This window comes from Gymnogyps californianus, chromosome 4 (assembly GCF_018139145.2).
Source record: "Gymnogyps californianus isolate 813 chromosome 4, ASM1813914v2, whole genome shotgun sequence".
NCBI lineage: Eukaryota > Metazoa > Chordata > Aves > Accipitriformes > Cathartidae > Gymnogyps > Gymnogyps californianus.
In genome coordinates this window covers 69,069,617-69,089,690 of record NC_059474.1, presented here as the reverse complement: position 1 = coordinate 69,089,690, position 20,074 = coordinate 69,069,617, and the positions used below count along the sequence as shown (strand labels likewise).

The 20,074-nt window shown below is 39.9% G+C and overlaps 1 protein-coding gene across 1 annotated transcript in view; it reads right to left on the bottom strand.

The window, feature by feature from the left end:
• Window positions 1-20,074, bottom strand: part of ZNF827 (zinc finger protein 827) — a 111,131-nt gene that overhangs the window by 12,649 nt on the left and 78,408 nt on the right. Inside the window, 1 exon segment of the mRNA XM_050896187.1 lies at window positions 1,153-1,290. Coding sequence (XP_050752144.1) covers window positions 1,153-1,290 — 138 coding nt within the window.

Below are 20,074 nucleotides of genomic sequence, written 5' to 3'. Positions count from 1 at the left end.
TGATTTTTGGGTCCAGTTATTCTTGAGGTTGCCCATGTGATCACTTGCAGAGAGTTGATGGTTGATGATTTTGTATTAAAATCTGAGGGTGGGGAGGAAAGGGAACGCTGTATCATTAGGCCAGTTCTGAACACAAACTAACAAAAAAACCTCATTCAAAGAACAGTTGAAGAAATTAAACAAATTCATCATGAATTTCTGATGCTTCACAACTTAAATAAAATTAAAATTATTTTATTTTAAATTAAACATTTCTAAATCCTAGCAGCACTTTTTTTAATATGTGCTAGGCTTTATTTTGCGAAGAGGTGATTAAAATAACCAAACATTACATCAGGTTTTACAGCCTTTCCCTTTGAGGAGCTGCTGCTCTAAATTTGAAATACAATGCTACAAGTGTTAGAGGAAAGGTGCAGCTTAGGACTAAGAAAACCCCATGACACCACGGAACAGAGCATTTGAACCTTTTCAGCATGGCTCTACTAGATGGTACAACAGACACTGGCATTATACCAACAACATTTTTCAGCACTGAATCAGAAATCCTTGCTTTCAAGTCTTATTTTGTGCAGTGCACCTCAGCAGGCTGACAAGGCGCATCTTCCATATAAAAACTGTTAGTCTCAGCTGATTTGAAGCTGATTCACTTTAAGAAAGTTGGTATGGGGCAGAGCAGCCCCTGTTCCTCTCAGAAGAACTGGACGATGAGAGCAAAGATGAATGACAGATATTAAATCCTTTCAGTTTCACCAGATCTGAAACACCAAGGCCAAATCTTTTGTTGTTCAGTGACATTTAAAAAGCTCATCAGGTGAATGTAAGAAAGGCTGTGCCTTCTCTTCAGAACTCCATTAACAGGCTTGGTTAACCAGCTGGTATCTACAGGCTGGTCTACTGGAACCCGGACAAACTTGAATTTACACATTTTGTAAAGATAAATTACGAGTAGGCTGTAAAGAAATAAAATGTTAGTTAACTCCCTAACACCATTGACATTCTGTCCTGTTTCTGCACTTGGCTCTGCTCTAAGTGCAAGGAGCTGAGGATGGCTCACACACTCTTCTGCTTACCTTCTTCCCCCTCTACTTAAACCATGACGAACACACAGATTTCCTCAGTGCTGTAACAATCAACCACAGAGCATCGGCTTACCTGTGTGCAGCGAGAGATGCCGGGACAGAGTCTGCTGTCGACCAAACACTTTTCCACACACGTCACAGGGAAAGAGCTGGTCATTAAATTTCCAAGATGGCAATCCATTTCCCACCTCCAGCCCCATCTTTTCTGTTTCTATGCCAAAAACCACATAAACAGAAAGTCATATTTTAAGAACTCTGAAGACTTGCAGATTTCATTCAGTGGAGTCCTGTAGGTGTCATACAAAATGCAACACCTCAGCTGCATGCTGTGTGATCTGGCACATGAGTTCATGTAAAAAGGAAACTCCTAGCGATGGAAAGGAAATTAATCTTTCATACAGCATCTTTCATACATACTCTAAAGCAGAACACTTAGTCAAAGTGTTCTCGACATAGATATAGTCAAAGAGTTAAACCAGATTCTGTAAAGAAAGAAAGTCAAGAGTGAGCAGGGCAAAGCATTAACCTCCAATTCTGTTTTTGTGGAGAGACCACTCCTTTGGCTTTTTGAATCAGCCACCTTTGCCTGATGCATGAAGAAGGCCTGGTCTGCGATGGTGGTCTGTTTTACGCTGGATTATTATTCATGGCTGAAGGAAGATATCCAAACCTTTTCTTTTCTACTGCTGCAGGAATTTTTGCTACATGAGCAGTTTTACATTGAAGGAGAACAGAAGATTGCTCAGGCAAATGTTAAACCAAGAGGACACAGAACGGCAGTGAGTGGGTGGCATCCGGGGTAAGCTCTACCCAGCACCTGCTGCCCTCAGGCATCAAAATCCCCAGCAGCTTAGAGGGCATCCATTGAAAAACTGAGACCCAGAGCGAGCCATTGTCTTTAAAGAAGTGTTTTTAATTGTTTCAGGAACAGAGGGGATCTGCGCTACAAAAAAGAAACTCCACACAGCATAAAACACAGACATGAAGGCACTCTGTAAGGAAGTAGAGAGAAAAGGACTAGGAATGAGGAAGAGGAAAAAAGGTACACAGTGCTTCAAGAAGTTAAAAGCATGGCCAGTTTTGGGCTGGACAGAAGGGAGCAGAGAGCCCATGGAGACTGGAGACAGCAGTGATACTACTTATCTCAATAAGAGAAACAGTATCAGCAAGCCTTGTGTAAAGAAATATTCTCTGTAAGGGTCCTGTTGCCTGAGGAGAAGGGACCGCTGTTCTAAGAGGTGCACAAACTGCAAGGGTACTCAGCAGCTCTCCAAATACAACAGCCAGTGGCGAGGGGGCTTGCTTTAAGACTTACTTCTGGTAAAAGACCACCTATTTCCACTGGAATGAAAGATGCAACATGCAGAGCACCTTTCTCTAAACGGACACGGCCTGTGGGACTGCTGCCCAGAACTAGCTCCCATGTGTGCATGCCGTGATGGAGGAAATGCATTTGGCTGGGATTTTCAGGTAAATGGGAGGAGAGGAGCTGAGGACAGGAGTACAAAAACATCTTATTGAGTGTAAGTTACTATCGTGGAGGTTGGCACAAACCAGCAAAATCTTTATCCGGTGAAGCACTGAGGAATAAACACCCCCCCTTGTACAGGCAGCCCCTCACTGACAGAGTCACCTACCACTGGAAATTTGACTGCCATGTCTGAAAGAGTCTCTCCTTCACAGATAGGTGTGCAGACGGCTCCACTGTGGTTTAGGCAAAGAGCTGTCAAATAATGTAGTTAATTTAAGCAATAATAAAAACAATGCCTCATTTGGGGCAGAGATTCCACATAGCAGTCTCAGCAAGTTTAGGGATGGTCATGCTTGCCAGCCCCTTTTCAGCCGCTGTTACTTTCTCCTGTAACCCTGTAATATGTACAATATTCAGCACACCAGAGGAATTATGAGGCACTTCTGAGTGCTACCACCCAACAACACATTTTTCTTAAAAGAATTTCTAGTTAGAGAACAAGTTTTGCCTATTCAAAATAGTCATTTTGTGAAATTAAAAAGGAAGACCCCCCCATCCCCTAAGGGCTATAAGTGACCCCTAACCTCCAAACACTTCAATAAAGAATGATTCTTTTTGTTACTATCCTTGAGTTCAAAACAATGGAAAAATCTGACTGTACTAATGCTACAGATATTTTAGCAGAGCTTTTTAAGTACATAATCAAAAGAGGAATATGATAATAATTATAAGAGAAGGTCACAAGGGTGTAGGTTGCTTCAATATGGTCACAACAAAAATGAATTAATTGGGACACACACCAAACAAGCAGGCTCAATTAAGTAAATAAGTCTCTTAACAATTCACTTCAGCATTAGTCATCAGGCCTCTTTTACCTCTTAAGAAGAAATATAATACCCTCTTCCCTATAGTGGATTTATAGCTATCAGTTTTGGGAAGCTCACGGGAAGCTGGAAAAATATCAGCTTTCTGATTATCTCAAGTTGGTGAAAGGTAGTCTCTTGCAAAGCAGCTGCATGTTTTTCATTGATGCAAATGAGGGTACTGTAGGTGTCTTGAAAGTACTTCTATTTACTTTAAAGATTTATTCCTGGAGTCCTAACTAGAGTACTTCTTTCTTCTCTTTCGACTGAATCTTCTCTCTGTAGCAAAGTGCTTTTTCTATTCAGCAAGCTTCTTAGCTTGTTCATGGCAAACCCGAGTTGGTCTCTGGTGCCACAGGAGCCTCAGCACTTCATGGAAGATTTCTCAGCTCCAAGGGAAACCACCTACTTCCACCCACCTTACCCTCTGGGCAGCTTTGTCTGCAGCCTGGAAACTGGAGCTCTGTGTCCATACAGTGGTCCAGAAATCTTCCCAGAACGTACCCAGCAACTGACCTCGCCAGTGACCTGAAGAATCAGGTGAGTCAACAGCCACGTTCAGTCCTTGGGCACTGTCTCTAATTAATGCCAGGGAATGGCGTTTTCTGTAAAGTGAGTACAAGTCCAGTGACTCTGAGACCATAATACTGGTTTGTGCACAGCGTTCTCTGTGTATCCCAAAGCACTCTACCAAGACAGTCAGCATCGTTATCCCTTAAGAACACCTTACACAGTGGCCAGGAAGAAGATGGACTGAGACCAACTGATGTTAAATAATAAATCACCATTGTGAGAGACATCCCACAGAAATCCATCTTTCACCATGACATCCCTATACTAAAATGATGAAAAAAAAAAGAGAGAAAAAAAAAGGACTTGATGCAAGATTTCTGTGTTAGAAAAGCATACATGACAAAATATAATATTGAAATTATTAAGTAATAGACTGCATTTCTGTATGGGTTTTGGAGTCTAAAACAAAATATGCTTAGTAAAATGGAAGGCCTCCAAGTTCTCCAGTACATCATTAAGAAGTAATAGAAAGATTAAGACTCAGTATATTACAGGCTAGTAATAAAATTATTTTTAAATTGTTTTGCATAGAAGTCTTAAGAGCTAAAAATTTTATGTAAAGGTTAAAACTTAATTCTCAATGAAATTTAGTGAAATACGTCTTTATGGACACCTTTCCTGCCCTTCTGCGTCACCTGGTATCATTTCCCTACCAACCCCAAGTCAACTTCATAATGAGTAGCTGTGTAAAGCTGATCATCCAAGATGGGGTTAGAAACTGCCGGGACTGTCACCATCTGTATTTTCCCTGAGGTGAGGATAAGGTGGACATCAACTTCAGAAATGTTATTCTCTCCCTCCTCTTGCCCCTCCAAATAGATTGATTTCTGGCAAACAAAGCCCAGCAGCTTGAGAGGGTTACTATTTACCCCTTTCCTAAGCTGTTGGGCGTAATTCTGAACATGTATGTATTTTCAGTCTTCTCATTTAGTGATTTTTTTTCTCTTATCCTCCAACTGGTAATATCAATGTGGAGAGTGCATTAACCACCCCTTCTGAAAAGCCTTTAGCCTGACTTTTGTCAAGAAATGCTGAGAGAGGATACCATATCTGGTTGAAGCTGTAACTGAAGAAGAGAACAAAGTGTGACCTGAATACATAAGTAACTGTCTAAAGTCACCAAATCAGCCTTGTGACTGCTAGTAGCTGTCACGCACAAAATCTTCCCCAGGGACTGGCTTTGGACTCTGATATGTGGTACTTTGATTACTTATTTTCTTCTACTTAGCTTACGTATTTTTCAATTACTGCTTCACAGTGTTTTATACTACATTATCTTTTAATCTGTTGTTCAATGCCATGCCTTCATATCTTTATACCAGTAACTGAAAGAATGAAACCACTATTTAACTGAAAAAGACAAAGCTAAGAAAACAAACAAAAAGTGCTGAAGTGTCATTCAAAGAAGATAAATTTGTATTTATAACCTTTGCTGGTTTACTGTCTGCTCTCACATCCTATAACTCACTTAAACAGCTGCTTCTCTGTTTCGTCTTCACACCTCCATAGACCTCGGAAGCAACAAAATCCACAAGGGCAGATCCTTATGGTCACATGGAATCCTACAGATATAAATTAAATAGATTGTCCTTTGCAGTAAGTATTCCTTAAAGAGGTAGAAGTGAGAGGTGCTGATGAGTCTTAACAAGGAAGGTCAAAATTTATTATCTCTCCATTCTTCTGGAAGTGTATGTCATATTTACGCTTTGGGTTATTCAGACAGTTTAACACCACACAGATGGTCAAGAAGAAATCAGGTAAGTAATTTTGAAAATGAATTGAACAGAAATCCTGTGAAGGGAGAAAATAGAGAGTGGTGGTTAGACTATTTTCAATCAATCCTGCTTGCAAGCCAAATGCAATGAAGAAAACAAGTTAGATGTCTAGAGGATCTGGTGACAGAATAGCCACCCAGAGTGACGCTGAGAGCTAAGAGGGAGAGATGGCCAAACTCAGAACAGGAGGTGAACTGGGAAGAGGTAGATGATAGCAGATACAGAAGACGACGAAAGGAAGCGTGCAGTACCTCCCTCCTCACACTCCAGGGGATAAAACTTGATGCGAAGAATATGAGATGCAAAAGGAAGCTCCCATGGGAGAACGCATCTAAAAAATTCCACCAAACCAGAAAATTAATAAACTGACTGAGAAACAGTGCTGGACAAGGTAACCAGGTTTCTGTGAGCTCATGGCAAGAGGATGAACTCTACCAGTAGTGCAGATGTCCCACAGCAAGGCACCTCACTTTGCTCTGAAAGACTTAGGACATTCACAGTCATCAGGTAACTTTTGGTTACTACCAGCCTGAAGTGGATTGCTGCTAGCCTGTCCTTTGAGATCTTTCAAGTACCCCACGTTTACCCAAGAGGTAAATATACTGTATGCAGCTCTATATGAATGTCACAAAAGCTTGTCCATTTGTAAGGTTATTTCTATTTTGTTATGTCTAAAAGACAAAAAGTTCAAGAAATGATTTATTCAGAAACAAGGCATTCAGGTCAGGCAATCATGCAAACGCTGCTTTAAAAACATTTATTTGGTCAAAGAAATTTTCTTTCCTGCTTCTGTCTGCATTCATCTATGTTATTATATACTACTTCCTACTTTCTGCAGTGTCCCCATCATCAAAGATGCATTTTATTGCTTTGGAGCCTTCCACTTACATGTTCATCTATCACCTCTGGCAAGCACACTGTATTTAAAAATTGAGAACTCCTTTTGTGAAATATGTAATTAAGGCTCTGCTGCAAGCTTGTTCGCTGAAAGCCTGCAAAAGGCTCACAAGCTCAAAAAATATATTGACTACATAAAATTGCAGCACTTCAAATACTATATATCTTACTCCCTTCCCAACTTACTTTCACAAAGGTTTTATTTGTAGCACCAGAATTCTTATTTCTATTAAGTCAGTTAAAATAAATGGTGGAATCCTTCCAGATACTGTAGTTCCTGAGTAAGATATGTCTTGCGACTTATCTAAGGTATCTGTGATCCTGAGTGGTCCCTGCAGTCTTCATTTGTCACTGCCAGCATCACAGCAACCTGTCTGGTGTTATTTTAGGATGTATCTTTTACTGTGAGCAGACTCATCCACTCTTAGCCAGAGATAAGCAACTGCTTTTTTGGCATAAAAATTTTCTGTATTCCCCAGAAAAATAAAAAGTAAGAAAACTTTATTTTTTTAAAACTCAAACTTCAGCTGAAATTGCAAGCTGGTTTGCCTGACCCCTTTGTGGTGGTTTTTTTAATGCCTTTTTGTGGCTATTAAAAGCAGTCAGTGCTGTCCCCTCTAATACCAATTCAGGGGCATCTGTTCAGACAAACCCGAGTCCCCTTGTGTGTGTTGTGGGCCGGCCAGAGGTGAGAGCTTGCACCAGCCTGGGAGCCATCGAGCGCTGGCAGCAGGGCCCTGTGCCCAAGCTAGCGTGTTCGAAGCGTGACCAAAGGAAGGGTCTACGTAGCCATGCTCTCAGTCACAACATGCGTCAGGTATGAGAAGTTATTTGGATGGATTTAATAATACTCTAATAATAAAAAATAAAAAGTAACACAAAGTTATTGCTCAAATAAAAGAACCCTAGTTCCACTTGTGAGGGGGGCGTGTACTTTTTGTTTCATAAGTCCCGAAAAACTGCACATAATCAGACAGTCTGAATGACAGAACAACTGCACAGAGGAAGCAGAGAAAGTCTCCTTGCTAAATAAAAAACTTTACCAGCTAATGCTCTTATTTTTTTCTCGAATGCTTTTGCAAATATCCAACATTACTATGGAGTATGGTAAAAAGCAGTAATGTTATGATAATTTAAAATCCTTGATATGGAAGAAAATAGAACCCAAGTGATTTTATGTATCAGTAGCATGGTGCTTAAGTTGCTCTTTCTAAAAACATCAACCATGAAATTTGGAAATATTTCAATAAAGAGCTTGCATGAGCCACAAAAAGAAACATTAATATTGTGCACGGAAGTATTCCAAACGTGCAATGGTATGCAACAACACTTGAAAAGGTCACTGAGGAGTGATAAAGATGTTGGGATTTGTGAAAAGAATAGAAACAAATAAAAGATGAACTTTAAAGATGCCTCCATAGAGGAACATGGGTACACAGTGAAGCCCACTTCACTGCTAAGACTGAGCCCGTTGCTCAAAAATGGACAGTCAGAAGCAGAGCGAGAAAAACAAAACCTGAGTCAGCGCAAAGACAAGGTAGGGACACACTGACTTCAAAACACAAGGCCACTCCCCACCTTCTACCTTTGCGTCAAAACTAACACCTATTTTAACTTCACTTATACAACAGAAGACTTCTGAGTAAACAGTGAGGCTTATGATAACCTTCATCTGCATTATAAAGCTTTGACATTTGCTTTTATTGTCTGTATTAAGCTCAAAACGTAAGAAACAACTAAGAGGAGAGAAAATCCCCAGTTCAAAACTTAAATCAGTCTATGTAAATTCTGTGCAAGGTGACTGGAGTTGCAGATTTTTAAGGAACCCTAAAGCTGCAATAATGTTGCAGTCATTTCTTGAAAATTATTTTTACAACACGTACACCATGACGTCAAGTTGAGGATAACACTGGACAATACCCTCTATTCCCCCAACTTGTATTATCCACTGTACTGCTTTAGCATAAAGCATAAACAGGATTGTCTTGGTGGTAACTTCATTCCTTACACAATAAGAAAGAATAGAACAATGTAAAATTCCTGACATATGCGAAGTAAGGCCCTGAGCTGTGAATTTACTGGCCAAAAAGAAGTAGTCGTGGAAGAGTCCCTGTAGCTCACTGCACAGGCTCCAGGAGTTCCTCAATCATTCACAGTTATCACAGTGAAGAAGGTCAGTTTGGTTTCATGACTACAGATGAAGTAATGCAATATGGCCCAGATGGAAACTGGTTTATTTTTTTCACTGAGGGAGTTGAGACATTGCAAGAAAGGGATAGGAAGCACCAACAAATCCGCTCCCCCAAAAGTGTTTTTAAAAGCTTACCGGATCATTGTTGGCCAAGAGAACAATCGGTTCTTTCAGTGGCAAAGAGCTCCATCATCATAACTTCACTTTTTTGTTTGTTGAGAAATAATAGCTATTGTAAATAAAAGTTAAATTCTGCGTCCATTGTCAGAGAAAAACCTGATAATGCGCTCTCTGTTATCTTTGCACAATATATTTTATTTCAATATAATGCTAGAATATCCTCCTGAAAATATCTTCATGATAACTGTAAGATGTGCCATAATGAATTTACATAAGCGCTCTCTAATTCACTCCCAAGCAGGTAGCCCTCACATTTAGCTCAACGATTTACATTGCTTGTAACATTTATTTTGGGTGCTACAACATTGAGTTCATATGAACTTATGAAAGTATAATTTGGTCCTATTGTTATTTTTAAACCACAATTAATTAATTTCCATAATGCCAATAGGTTTCTACCCTTTTAATTTCTTTCCTACAATTCTGCTTAAGACACACTTCCTAAGAAACCCTTTTAAAAATCAGAGATATTTGTGCACATTTAGGACCATTATGGTGTATGTACAAATTTTCCTTTTTTTCTTTTGTTTTTGTCACTGTGCCAATTTCTACTTGCAAGTCCACCTGAAATAGGGGCTTTTCTTTCATAGAGAGAAGGTAATAACACATCTAGGGCACTTTGCAGAGGCTAACACTAGTACTCCCCATCCAGAATTCAGATACAAATACAGACAAATTGGCCTTTAGACTACATTTTTCTTTTCAGCCTTCTGCATCCTTTTTAGTGAGGCAAAAGCTGCTGTACTAGAGAAACTGTAAGCTGGTGACCAGAAACCTCAGTGGGGGAATGCAAAATAAAGCCCCAAACGCAGACTGAGTCCCTCTTCCTGAGCTAACTGAATTAACACAAAAGAGTCAAAACTAGATGAAAGTAACTGCGAACATTTGGCCAGATCCACCTTTCCATGTTTCAGCAAGCTGCCAGGGATAGGCACCACCCTTCACCATACATGGTTGCTGCTGTAAAAGAAAACATTCTTGCTGCTTTTATTGCAGATTCCCCAAGTGATAAGCAGTGAATCTGCCATTTCCTTGAAGCCCTCAACTCACTCTTTTAAGAGATTTACCTCTCTCCTTGCTCTCCCTCTTATCACAAGCACATGCATCTACCTGCAAACCATCCTCTCCTTCCTTCTGCACCACTCTCCCATCTGCCTTCTGCTCGGGTTGCATTTGCAGGGCCCTAGTCAGCACCACGACTGCCCCAAACTCAACTAAAACACCCAGCAACCAGTAAGGCAAATTTGTACCCTGATTGAAATCATGCTGTAGAAGGGAAAAAACCTCTCCTCAGCTTTGCTTAGATTATTTTTAAACAATGGTCTTTTTTTTAATATATATATATAGCTGTCCAAATAGCCTGATGAATTTTGCATTTAATTTACTCTAAGGCAGACAAATATTATAGAAGACAACCTTGTACAAGATAAGATAGGTGAGGACTGGAGAGTCCCAAGGTAACTCTAAAAAGAAATGTCAGGAATGATGTGTTCCAATTCCTTTTGCAGAGCGAGAAAAGTAATTTTAAAACCTGTCTTTCTATTTCATGTTGAGCTTGTATTTGGAAACGTTTCATATTCAGCAAACAGTCTGACTCAATGCTAATGTTCACTTTTACAAAAGATTCCAATATTAAGAAAGACAAAAGAGGATATGAAACTATAGATGGGTTTGAATAAGATGCAGAGTCTAAAACACAGCATGCTGAGTATTTATAAACCAAAAGCCTCATCTATCAAGTCTCTTTCAAGAGGTTATTTAATCACCATTATAGCTTTGCTACTGAATTTATATCACAGAATTAGAGCTGGAAGGGACCTCAGGAGGCCATCTTGTCTCTCCCTCACCCGGAGGCACACCGGCCACACACCAAACATACCCATCAGTCCCGACAGGTGCTTGTCTAACTTATTTTTTTAAAAACCCTCCCGTGACAGAGGTTCCACAGCCTCCTGTGACAGTTGTGCCAGTGCAAAACCACCCCACTGCTAGAAAGTTTTACTTGGTGTTTAACTTAAATCTCCTCTGCTGTCATTTAAGCCTGTTATTCCTTATTCTGCTCGCATGAACATAGGCAAGGTTTATTCTTTTTCTCTCAAAGCTGTCATTTTACATATTTGAATACTATTACGATGTCTCCCCTCTTTTCTTCTCCAGACTAAATAAACACAAATTCTTGAACCTTTATGCACAGCTCATGGTTTCTAGACCTCTGACCACCGCTGTCCTCCACATTGTTCTTGGATTACAGAGCCCAAAATTGAATTCAGGGCTCCAGCTGTAGAGCAGAATTACCACACGTGCGTTACAAACAACATTCCTGACATCTCAGCCGAATGTTTGCCCTTTCTGCAATGTGTACAATGTCAGCTCTACATACAGTGTCTGACCAAGACTAATCCAGATCCCTCCCTTAAACTGCACTGCCTGGGCATTCATCCCTCCCCTTTCTTTGTGGCACTCATCATTCCCCCAGGCACACAATTTGGTCCTCACTGAACTGGCTACTATTTTCCAGACTGTTTCTTCAATTCCTCGAGATAAGACTAAACTCTAATTCTGCCCTCTGAAGTGCTTATGGCACCTCCTCGCATGGTGCCACCAGGATGTGTAATAAACATGCTTTCTCTTCCATCATCCACGACATTAATAAAAGGACTGATTAATACCAGAGCAAGCACAGACCCTTGCAGAACCGCACGTGGTCCCTGGGGTTTGACAGCTACGCTTAACCACTTAAGTATAGTTGTACCTACTCTCAGTTTCCCTGCTTACTATGAGCACATTGTGGGAGGCAGCACGAAAAGCCTCACTTAATTCAAGAGGTCAAGTTTCTTTAAGGACCTGGCAACAACTATTGTTAGGCTTCTTTCCATACAAATCTCCAAGTTGGTTACAGGTGTCCTTCCTGAAGCCAACTGCTGTTATTTTGCTGTTTTCCCTTCTTCCTTTCCCGAAAAATGCATTCTATCAGTTCATGGTTGTTCTTCACCAAGTTGCCTTCCGTCACCTGCATCAAAACACAGGTCCCAAGAACTTGCCGGACAGCCTTGTGTAGTCCTGAATTCACTTGCTAGCAGAAGACAAGGTAAACAAAATCCCACATTTCTCATTCTGTACTTTGGATGAGTGTAGCTGCTCAGGAAGCCCTTCTCAAATTTGACCTCCACTTGTGTTACATTTTTATTTAAAAATATTGACAGCAACAATTATTTTACTTTTTTAAAAATCACTTGCTGTTGAATAACTATTAAAGACTCAGAAAACATACCAAAACAATGATAAGAGATGCCAAAACCTGCCCTGTTTGAAACGGTAAAAAAACCCAAATTGCTAAGTTTTATTTTTCCATGTGGGATGAAACAGTTATCTTTGGCTGTTTTGCTTTGGATTTGATGTTGGTGATATTTCTTAACAGCTTTTGGTTTGCTGGGTTTAATGAATGGGGTCTAGTTTGGGTTTATTCTGAATGAAACCAGAAGGTATTTGTTCTGAGTGAAATTACTTTGTTCTTCTGTCCTTTACCATGAGGTTGATCCTGCTTTAGGAGGAACAAACATAAAAGGGAAATGAAATAAAAATAAATATTTTTGCCTGTATGAGAAGACTGCACAGTATTAGAGGGAAAAAAAGTTACCCTGTATAAAGGCAGCCCATAATAAAACAAGGATCACAAATTTTCCAATAGATGTCAAGTGTCTTTCAAGACAGCCATTAGACATGGACCTGAATGTGTATCTTTCTGTTTGTCTATTTTAACTAACACCTTTCATCTTGAGGGTCCTGTAAATAATTAGCAAAATAATTAGTGCAGTGACTTCATGAGGAAAAGAAGTGAACTCTGTATGCCTGTTACAATTCATGCAAAGTCCTGCTATTTAGCATGTGTTGTATTGAGAGAGGGACTGGCCAATTCACCAGGAGTTTCATGTGTTCCTCAGAAGGATCTGATCACATTCCCCTTAGTTGCTGTGGGAATGGCCAATAAATACTGATTGTTGAGAAAAAATAAAACATGTACAACTATGCACATGCTGCACATTTCACTTGTCCTATTTTAGCCAAAGAACGCACCGTGCATGTTTGAGCAAGAGGCGATTTGCTGATTTGAAATGGTCTGTTCTGCGTAATAACATTTTCAGTTCTCAAAGGGACTTCGTTATGAAGACTATGTGGCTGCTCAGGACAGTCGCTATTACCGTATCACAGATCTGCAACACACGTGCAGTAGATGCAAACCTGTTTGGCAGCAGACCCAGAAAAAGCTGCAAGGGAAATGTAATGCTGTAATCAGTTGCAGCCGCATTGGTTATGATCCCATTAAAAGAACCAGAAATGTGGAACCCTCTGCTCAATGACTGTAGTGCAAAGCGGTTGTCAAGGCAGCTGGGTGCATAGCGAAAGAAGGCTGCACCCAGGCAGACGATCATGGGAATCTGAAGACAGGATGCGATAGATAAAAAACATGCTAGAGCCAGAACCACTGTCACACAGTTTAGCACTGAATTATGTTGAACAAATTCTGCAAAATCTGTCTTGCTTTGGAGAACTATGCCAAGCACAGCCCACTTCTATAGCAGTCCAACCATCTCACCTTCCTAGAATCACTTTCCACAGCTTGCCAGCTATCTGTCTCTTGCTATCAGACTTCAGAGAGCAACCACGATGGCTGACAGTCCCTAGCCTTCTAGAGAGTGCAAAGACAGAGAGTGTACACCAGTCAACGCGTACCCAAAAGACATTCTTTTTGTGTGAAGAATGAAAGTAAAATGCACATTGGAGAAAAAGAACTAAAATCAGTTACTCAAATCAATCTGCGACTCTGTCACAAAAATTTTCCTACCATCTATGAAGCTGTCATAGAGGTTGGATTTGTCAGAGGGATCTCTCCAGTATTCTTTTTCATGCATCTGCATGGATTTTTACACAAACATACACATGCACACACATACACAAAAAGAAGAGTATCTGGTTGAATCTTACCCTAGACAGGTACCAGAAGAGGAACAAAATTAAATGGGTGCTTTTGAGGACCGAGAGAACCAGACTTTGCAAGGCTTAGTGAGTACCTACCGTTGTGTTCTGCAGGCCGCGATGACAGCAGTGTGGCATCTACCTCCAGCACCGCTTTCAACAAGCACATTTCATAGAAATACGGAGATAGAAATGAACAACAGGACCAAGTACCTGATGGAGCATGCCTTGCTTAGTGAATTAAGTGCCACTACACTTTTCCATCCTGCCAGGAAGCCAATAGGGGTCAGGCACTCTCATCATTAAGAAACTGAAGGGAATATCTAATGTCCTGGGTGGGCAGAGCTCATAACTCAGACCAAAACTGAAAGCAAACAAAATGACCGTAAGCACTAATAATGGGATAAAGCAGGGGAAAAAAAAAACGCGCTATACAAGTCAATTCATGTGTACGTGCACTCCCTCTGCAACTATATCGGCAATAAAAATTGCTGTTCCATCACAGGGACAGAAACCACTGTCAGGATCTTGAAATATTCCTTTAGACTTTCAAATAAGCCTGAAGTCCAGCAAATATGATTAAGGGATTGGAGCATCTGTCATACAAGGACAGCCTGAGAGAGCTAGGACTGTTCAGCCTGGAGAAGAGAAAGCTTGGTGGGATCTTTCCCATCTGTATAAATATCCAATGGGGGGGAATAAGAAGATGAAGCCAGGCTCTTCTCAGTGATGCCCAGTGGAGAGGAGGCAAGGGCACAAATTAAAAACACAAGAAATTCCATTTAAACATAAGAAAACACTTTTTTTACTGTGAGCGTGGTCAAACACTGGCACAGGTTGCCCAGAGATTGCCCAGAGAGTCTCCATCCCTGGAGATATTCAAAACCTGACTGGACACAGCCTTGAGCAACAAGCTGACTCTGCTCTGAGGAACGGGGTGAAACAAGACTTCCTACCTCCAACCATTCTGTGATTATCTCAAAAATAATAAAACACCAGTTCTGCTGTCCTGAATGAATTAGAAATCAGTTGCTTGTAATTGTGCTCTTAACCCCTAGATTTCCTTTACAAATTCTAGCACTGAGGACTGTGAAGAAAGCCTTCCTGAAGTAGGAAGAGGATTACCCACAATGTGAAGTTAGAGGCTTTTTGGCAGATGTAAGCAAACAACAACCACCGTAAGAAGGTGTGAATTGTTCTAATTAACTCCATGGGTTCATAGCTGGGAAGCTATAGAAGGGCAATTTAAATGTCAACATTTCATTGCTGATCACTTTAGCAGAAATCCTCAGGGCTTGTGCGTTTCACAGTCCCCTAAGGCCTAAGGACATTTTCCAGGGTGACAGAAGTGCCAACAGTCCCCTACACAGAAATCAAACCCTCAAGGTGTTCCTTCATTTCTGCAGTGCAGTTACAGTGGTCTCAGGGACAATGTAAGATAAGTTGAAAGTAGAAAGTCTGGCAGCAGGCTAAAAGAGACCAAGAAGGAAAACTGTCACTGGCAACTTGTGAAGAAATGGAAACTATAGTCAGATTCACTCTAACCTCATATTCAATTTATTAAAGTCCTAACTTTCTTAACTAACCTAGTGATAACCCAAAATTCAGAGCTGGTTGCTGTAGGTGGTTGCACAAGTTTAGTTTGCTGCAGAGTACAGGAGACCAGAATCAAGCACAAATACTGCCAGAAAATAGTATATAGCAAAATAGTATATATGAATGAGCACGTCTGCAGGTTGGACCAAAAGATCTCTTGCTTTCTAGATGCTTCAAGCCACACAAAATTACAACATCAAGAGGTATATTGACCTTAAAGTGTCTTTAAAAAGGGATTAGGAAGGAAGACACATGCAAACTACCTCATACTAAAGAATGTGGTATCTGTGCAACATGAACAGCTTGATTATCATGTTCAAGTTAAAACTCTAAACTCTCAAGAGGTATTTTTCAACTACAGTCACAGAAGAAAGTAAACAAGATTAAGTGTGGCCATAGGCAGTCAATCTCACACAAATGCTGAAATTTCACATGGCTGAAAGATATGGCCTTGCCTCCACCCTGCTCACATCCCAACATTCCCACAAACTATTGGGGGGGGGCGGGGAAGAGATTAGTTCACGACTTCCCCTGATCTGGCTTACAACGTGGCTACACAAATGTTAGTACTGCTGTGTTGGAGAATGTGCAAAGATGAGGCCCAGGGAGCAGGCAGATTTTCCCCTTTGAGTATATTAAAGTTACAGTGGAATTACTGCTTTAGAGAAAAGAAGTGGAAGGAGGGTGTGTGAACAGTAACAGGAAAAACGTGTACATCTCCTGAATAGCCCTGTAGTTCCAAACATACGGGAATCTTTGTTATACATATTACCTTAGTTCAATAAACATAAATATGGGATAATGCCACTAAGTACATAATCAATAAAAATACAACTGACAGTACCAAAATCCAAAATTTTTGCACTATGTTCCAATTTTCTACTGAACTAAGGATCATGCAGCTGATTCAATATTGACTTCTGGACATTTCTGATGAGGAAGCACGGCCTATCTGTCATCTTACAGGTCAGTAAAGAGTGTGGAGACACAGTGACAGAAGAGGCTCCGATGCATTTTCAAAAAGGTACTTGGGGACAGAAGCTTCATTGGCTTTATTTCATTGAAATAACACCAGTAAATTTAGCTCTAGCACCAATGGACAAAATTTAAAAAGCCAGGAGTATTCATGGACTACAACTCCCCAAAACCTACATCCTCCAGTTCCAAGAGTCTATTTTAGCCAAGTGAAATTTATTTACCACAATCAAAATTACAGTTTTGCAAGAAGTAGTAAATTTTCACCAAAAGATGGATTTTTTTTTTTTTTTTTAATTTAATTCTCTACAGATAAGATTGTTCCAATATTTGGCACTGTCAGTGTAAATAAAGGAGAATACCAGGTCCTTGAATAGGAGAGAAAATAATGAAATATTATTATACTACACACAGATATACATGGAGAAAAAATACTCCCAAAAACACATGGTTGGAGTCTTCGCCAATATTAATGAACTGACCGGAAAAGGAATAGTGAGTATCACTCATCTGGATTTCATGAGGGCAGGTTTGATTTAAAGAATGAGTCAGTGAGATAGCGGAAAACTATTAAAACACATTAAAAATTGGCTAAGGGTCACGAACACCAGCATAAGATCAAGTTTTTAATTTATCTAGCAATCTGGACTGAACTATATAGTCTGACATAAAACTAAACTCTATTCTGTCAAAAGAAGAGTCTTATAAAACAGAAGATAAAAATGCCCTTTTAAAGTGACTGTTTAAAATGAAAATTTTCATTTCTTCTCCCTACCTTTTGCTAGGCCAAAAAAGGTCATTTTGTTATTCTTATCGGGGAAAGCTGAAATTCTTGAATTGTTTTGGATATGACTTTGTATTAGATATGACTTTGATACTATGGTAATTTTTGAGTGAAGTGTGTTTGATTAAGGTGGACATCAATACTATTTTATTTTATTTCCATTTTTGAGTACAAATGAGCTTATTTGGACAGTAATAGTAATACAGAAAAGTGTAATGTAACTAAAACTAACTTTGTATGGTTATTAACACACAAAATACTTTAAAAAGGAAAAGAAGTAGTTCCCCAAATCTATCCAATGCTTTTGAACTACATACTATAGGAAACTACTTTCTTCCCGTCTCAGAATACTAAGAATTCACCACAGATTATCAGGGAGTTACCATGACTTCTGCTGGGCTTTTGAGTCCCCTTCTGACAGCTGTTCGAGACTTCATTGTTCTTTCCTTGGGTACCAGACTTAAAAGTCTGCATGAGAATCGCTCCTCCTGCCTGTGATACTGCTGCTGATCAGGATTACTTCACCTTTATTTCAGGCCAAATCCATCGCTATGTCATTATTTATTTAGGGTTTTTTTTTCTCCAGTAAATGCCCTGATCAGTGCATTGCTCTCACACAACTTTTAATAAGTCTTTCCTAATTACTTCATACTCCTTGGGGATCTTATATACTTAATGCCCTACAAAGAGTGCTCTTCCTCTTAAATACCTGATCTTGCAATTTTCTTATAAACTGGCTACGAAGAGAAGTGGTTTGCACTGAGGAGGCCACTAAGCTGAAGTCTCAAGGACTGAACTTTGGACCAACTGTACTTAAAAATCCTCTTTAATAGCTTCAACACAAAAAAAACCCAGGATTGCATTAATGAAAGCAATATCATCAATATGCAGAAATTTCAGAGTATTAAAGAAATAATCTTGAGAGCTAGAGTAACAAGTGAAACAATTCAAATTACAAGGTCATATGCCTAGAAAGTAGGAACAAGAATTTCTGTTGCATGCTGAAATCATCAGCTGAAATTGTAAAGGAAAAGAAAAACATGTTACTATTTGATTAGCAAATGAACTGAGAGTCATCAGCATATTGTAGTTACAAAGACTGTGATTAAACAGGAGAGGCATTTCCAATATACATCTAGAAGATTGCATGCCGCTGAAAAAGTAATTGGTAAGACCTCCTGTAAAATAGCATATATAGTTCTGACTACTCATATTTGCAGAAATTAATTTCCCTAAACAGAGGGAGAAAAAGGCTATGATGTCTGTCAGGAAATGGAAACCCTACCATACTAAAGGAGACTGAAAGACATTGGCTGGCTTTTCCAAAATGAAGACAGGATTAGGGGGATGTAAGATGACACATCAGATGGTGAACATCACAAGGGAGAAGAATTATCAAAGTTGAAGGACAGCATTGGTGAAACAATAAAAGTAGAACTCGCTGTGAATAAATTCAGGCTGAAAAGAGAGTGGTCGTAGCCCTTCAAAGGGGTGAGCTTCTGAAACAGTGTCCTCATGCAAATAATAAGGATGACAGGTTTAAGATGGATCTTGATAATGAATGAAATTACATAATGTTGTTACCTATTACAGAAAAGAATTGAATTTGACACATGAGATATCTTACTGTCCTATGTTCCTGTCACTTTTCCTAATTCCTCTGCAGCTAGGGTGCCAAGAAGTCTGCAGACAGAAAGTTGGCAGGAGTCTGGGGATACAACCGCCCATATTGGTGCTCTCTTAGAAGGAAGCACTTATGTACATGGGGTTCCACCAAGGCCACCCAGACCAACTGGCAGCGAAGGCTTCCTCATGCCACTGCCTGCCTGAGTGAAGCCTGGTCGCAGAAAGCCAGCACAGAGCAGCAGCTCAGACCCCATGCTTGTTCATTAGACACTGCTAGCCGTGGGGACGTGGCACAGAGTCGCATTTTTAGATATGGGCACTGCTTAATGAACACTCTTGGCCATTAGCAGTTAATCTGCTTGGATTTTAGTTGATGACTTGAAGATGACACTGGACTAGGAATTTCCTGTCATTTTCTTACGCTGTTCTTTTCTACTTCTTACTATCCTGTTTCAGGGATGAAGTGACCTAAACCAAATCTCAAGTGAAGGCATATATACCATTTATCCACGGGACACCACATAGACATTTCCACAGCATTTTCTGTGACATCCTGTTGGCCTTTACAATGGTTTGTTACTGTTCCTTTATGCTGCTCCCTGCAGGGATAAAGTTTCTTCTGAGCTATCCATAGCACTACATAGACTATTTCTTCTTGCAAAGCTGAAACTAGTAGGAAATCTACCTGTGGGTATTCTGCTGTTCTTTTACATGAATATCACATTTGTAATTGATTAAAAATTTAAATCACATTCCTGGTGCTACTGTGAAGTTGCACTTCAGGTCCAAGAATTTATTATGAGGCTGAGAAAAAGCAACATATTTGGAATGATAGGGTCATTCCAAAAATAAAAATGAAGCAGAAACTGGCATTTTTTATTTTCAGTATACATGCTGCTATTACATATCAGAGTCTTATAATCACAGAGCAATATGTATTATAATACACAGACCTATCAAGGTAATACTTATATTCTATAAGGCAGAATATGGGGCAGCATAAACATACAAAACCCCAGTTCCTCAGAAGCCATTCTAACACTCCAGGATGTCCTAACCAACTAGATACTTTACATCTTTTAAGCAGAAG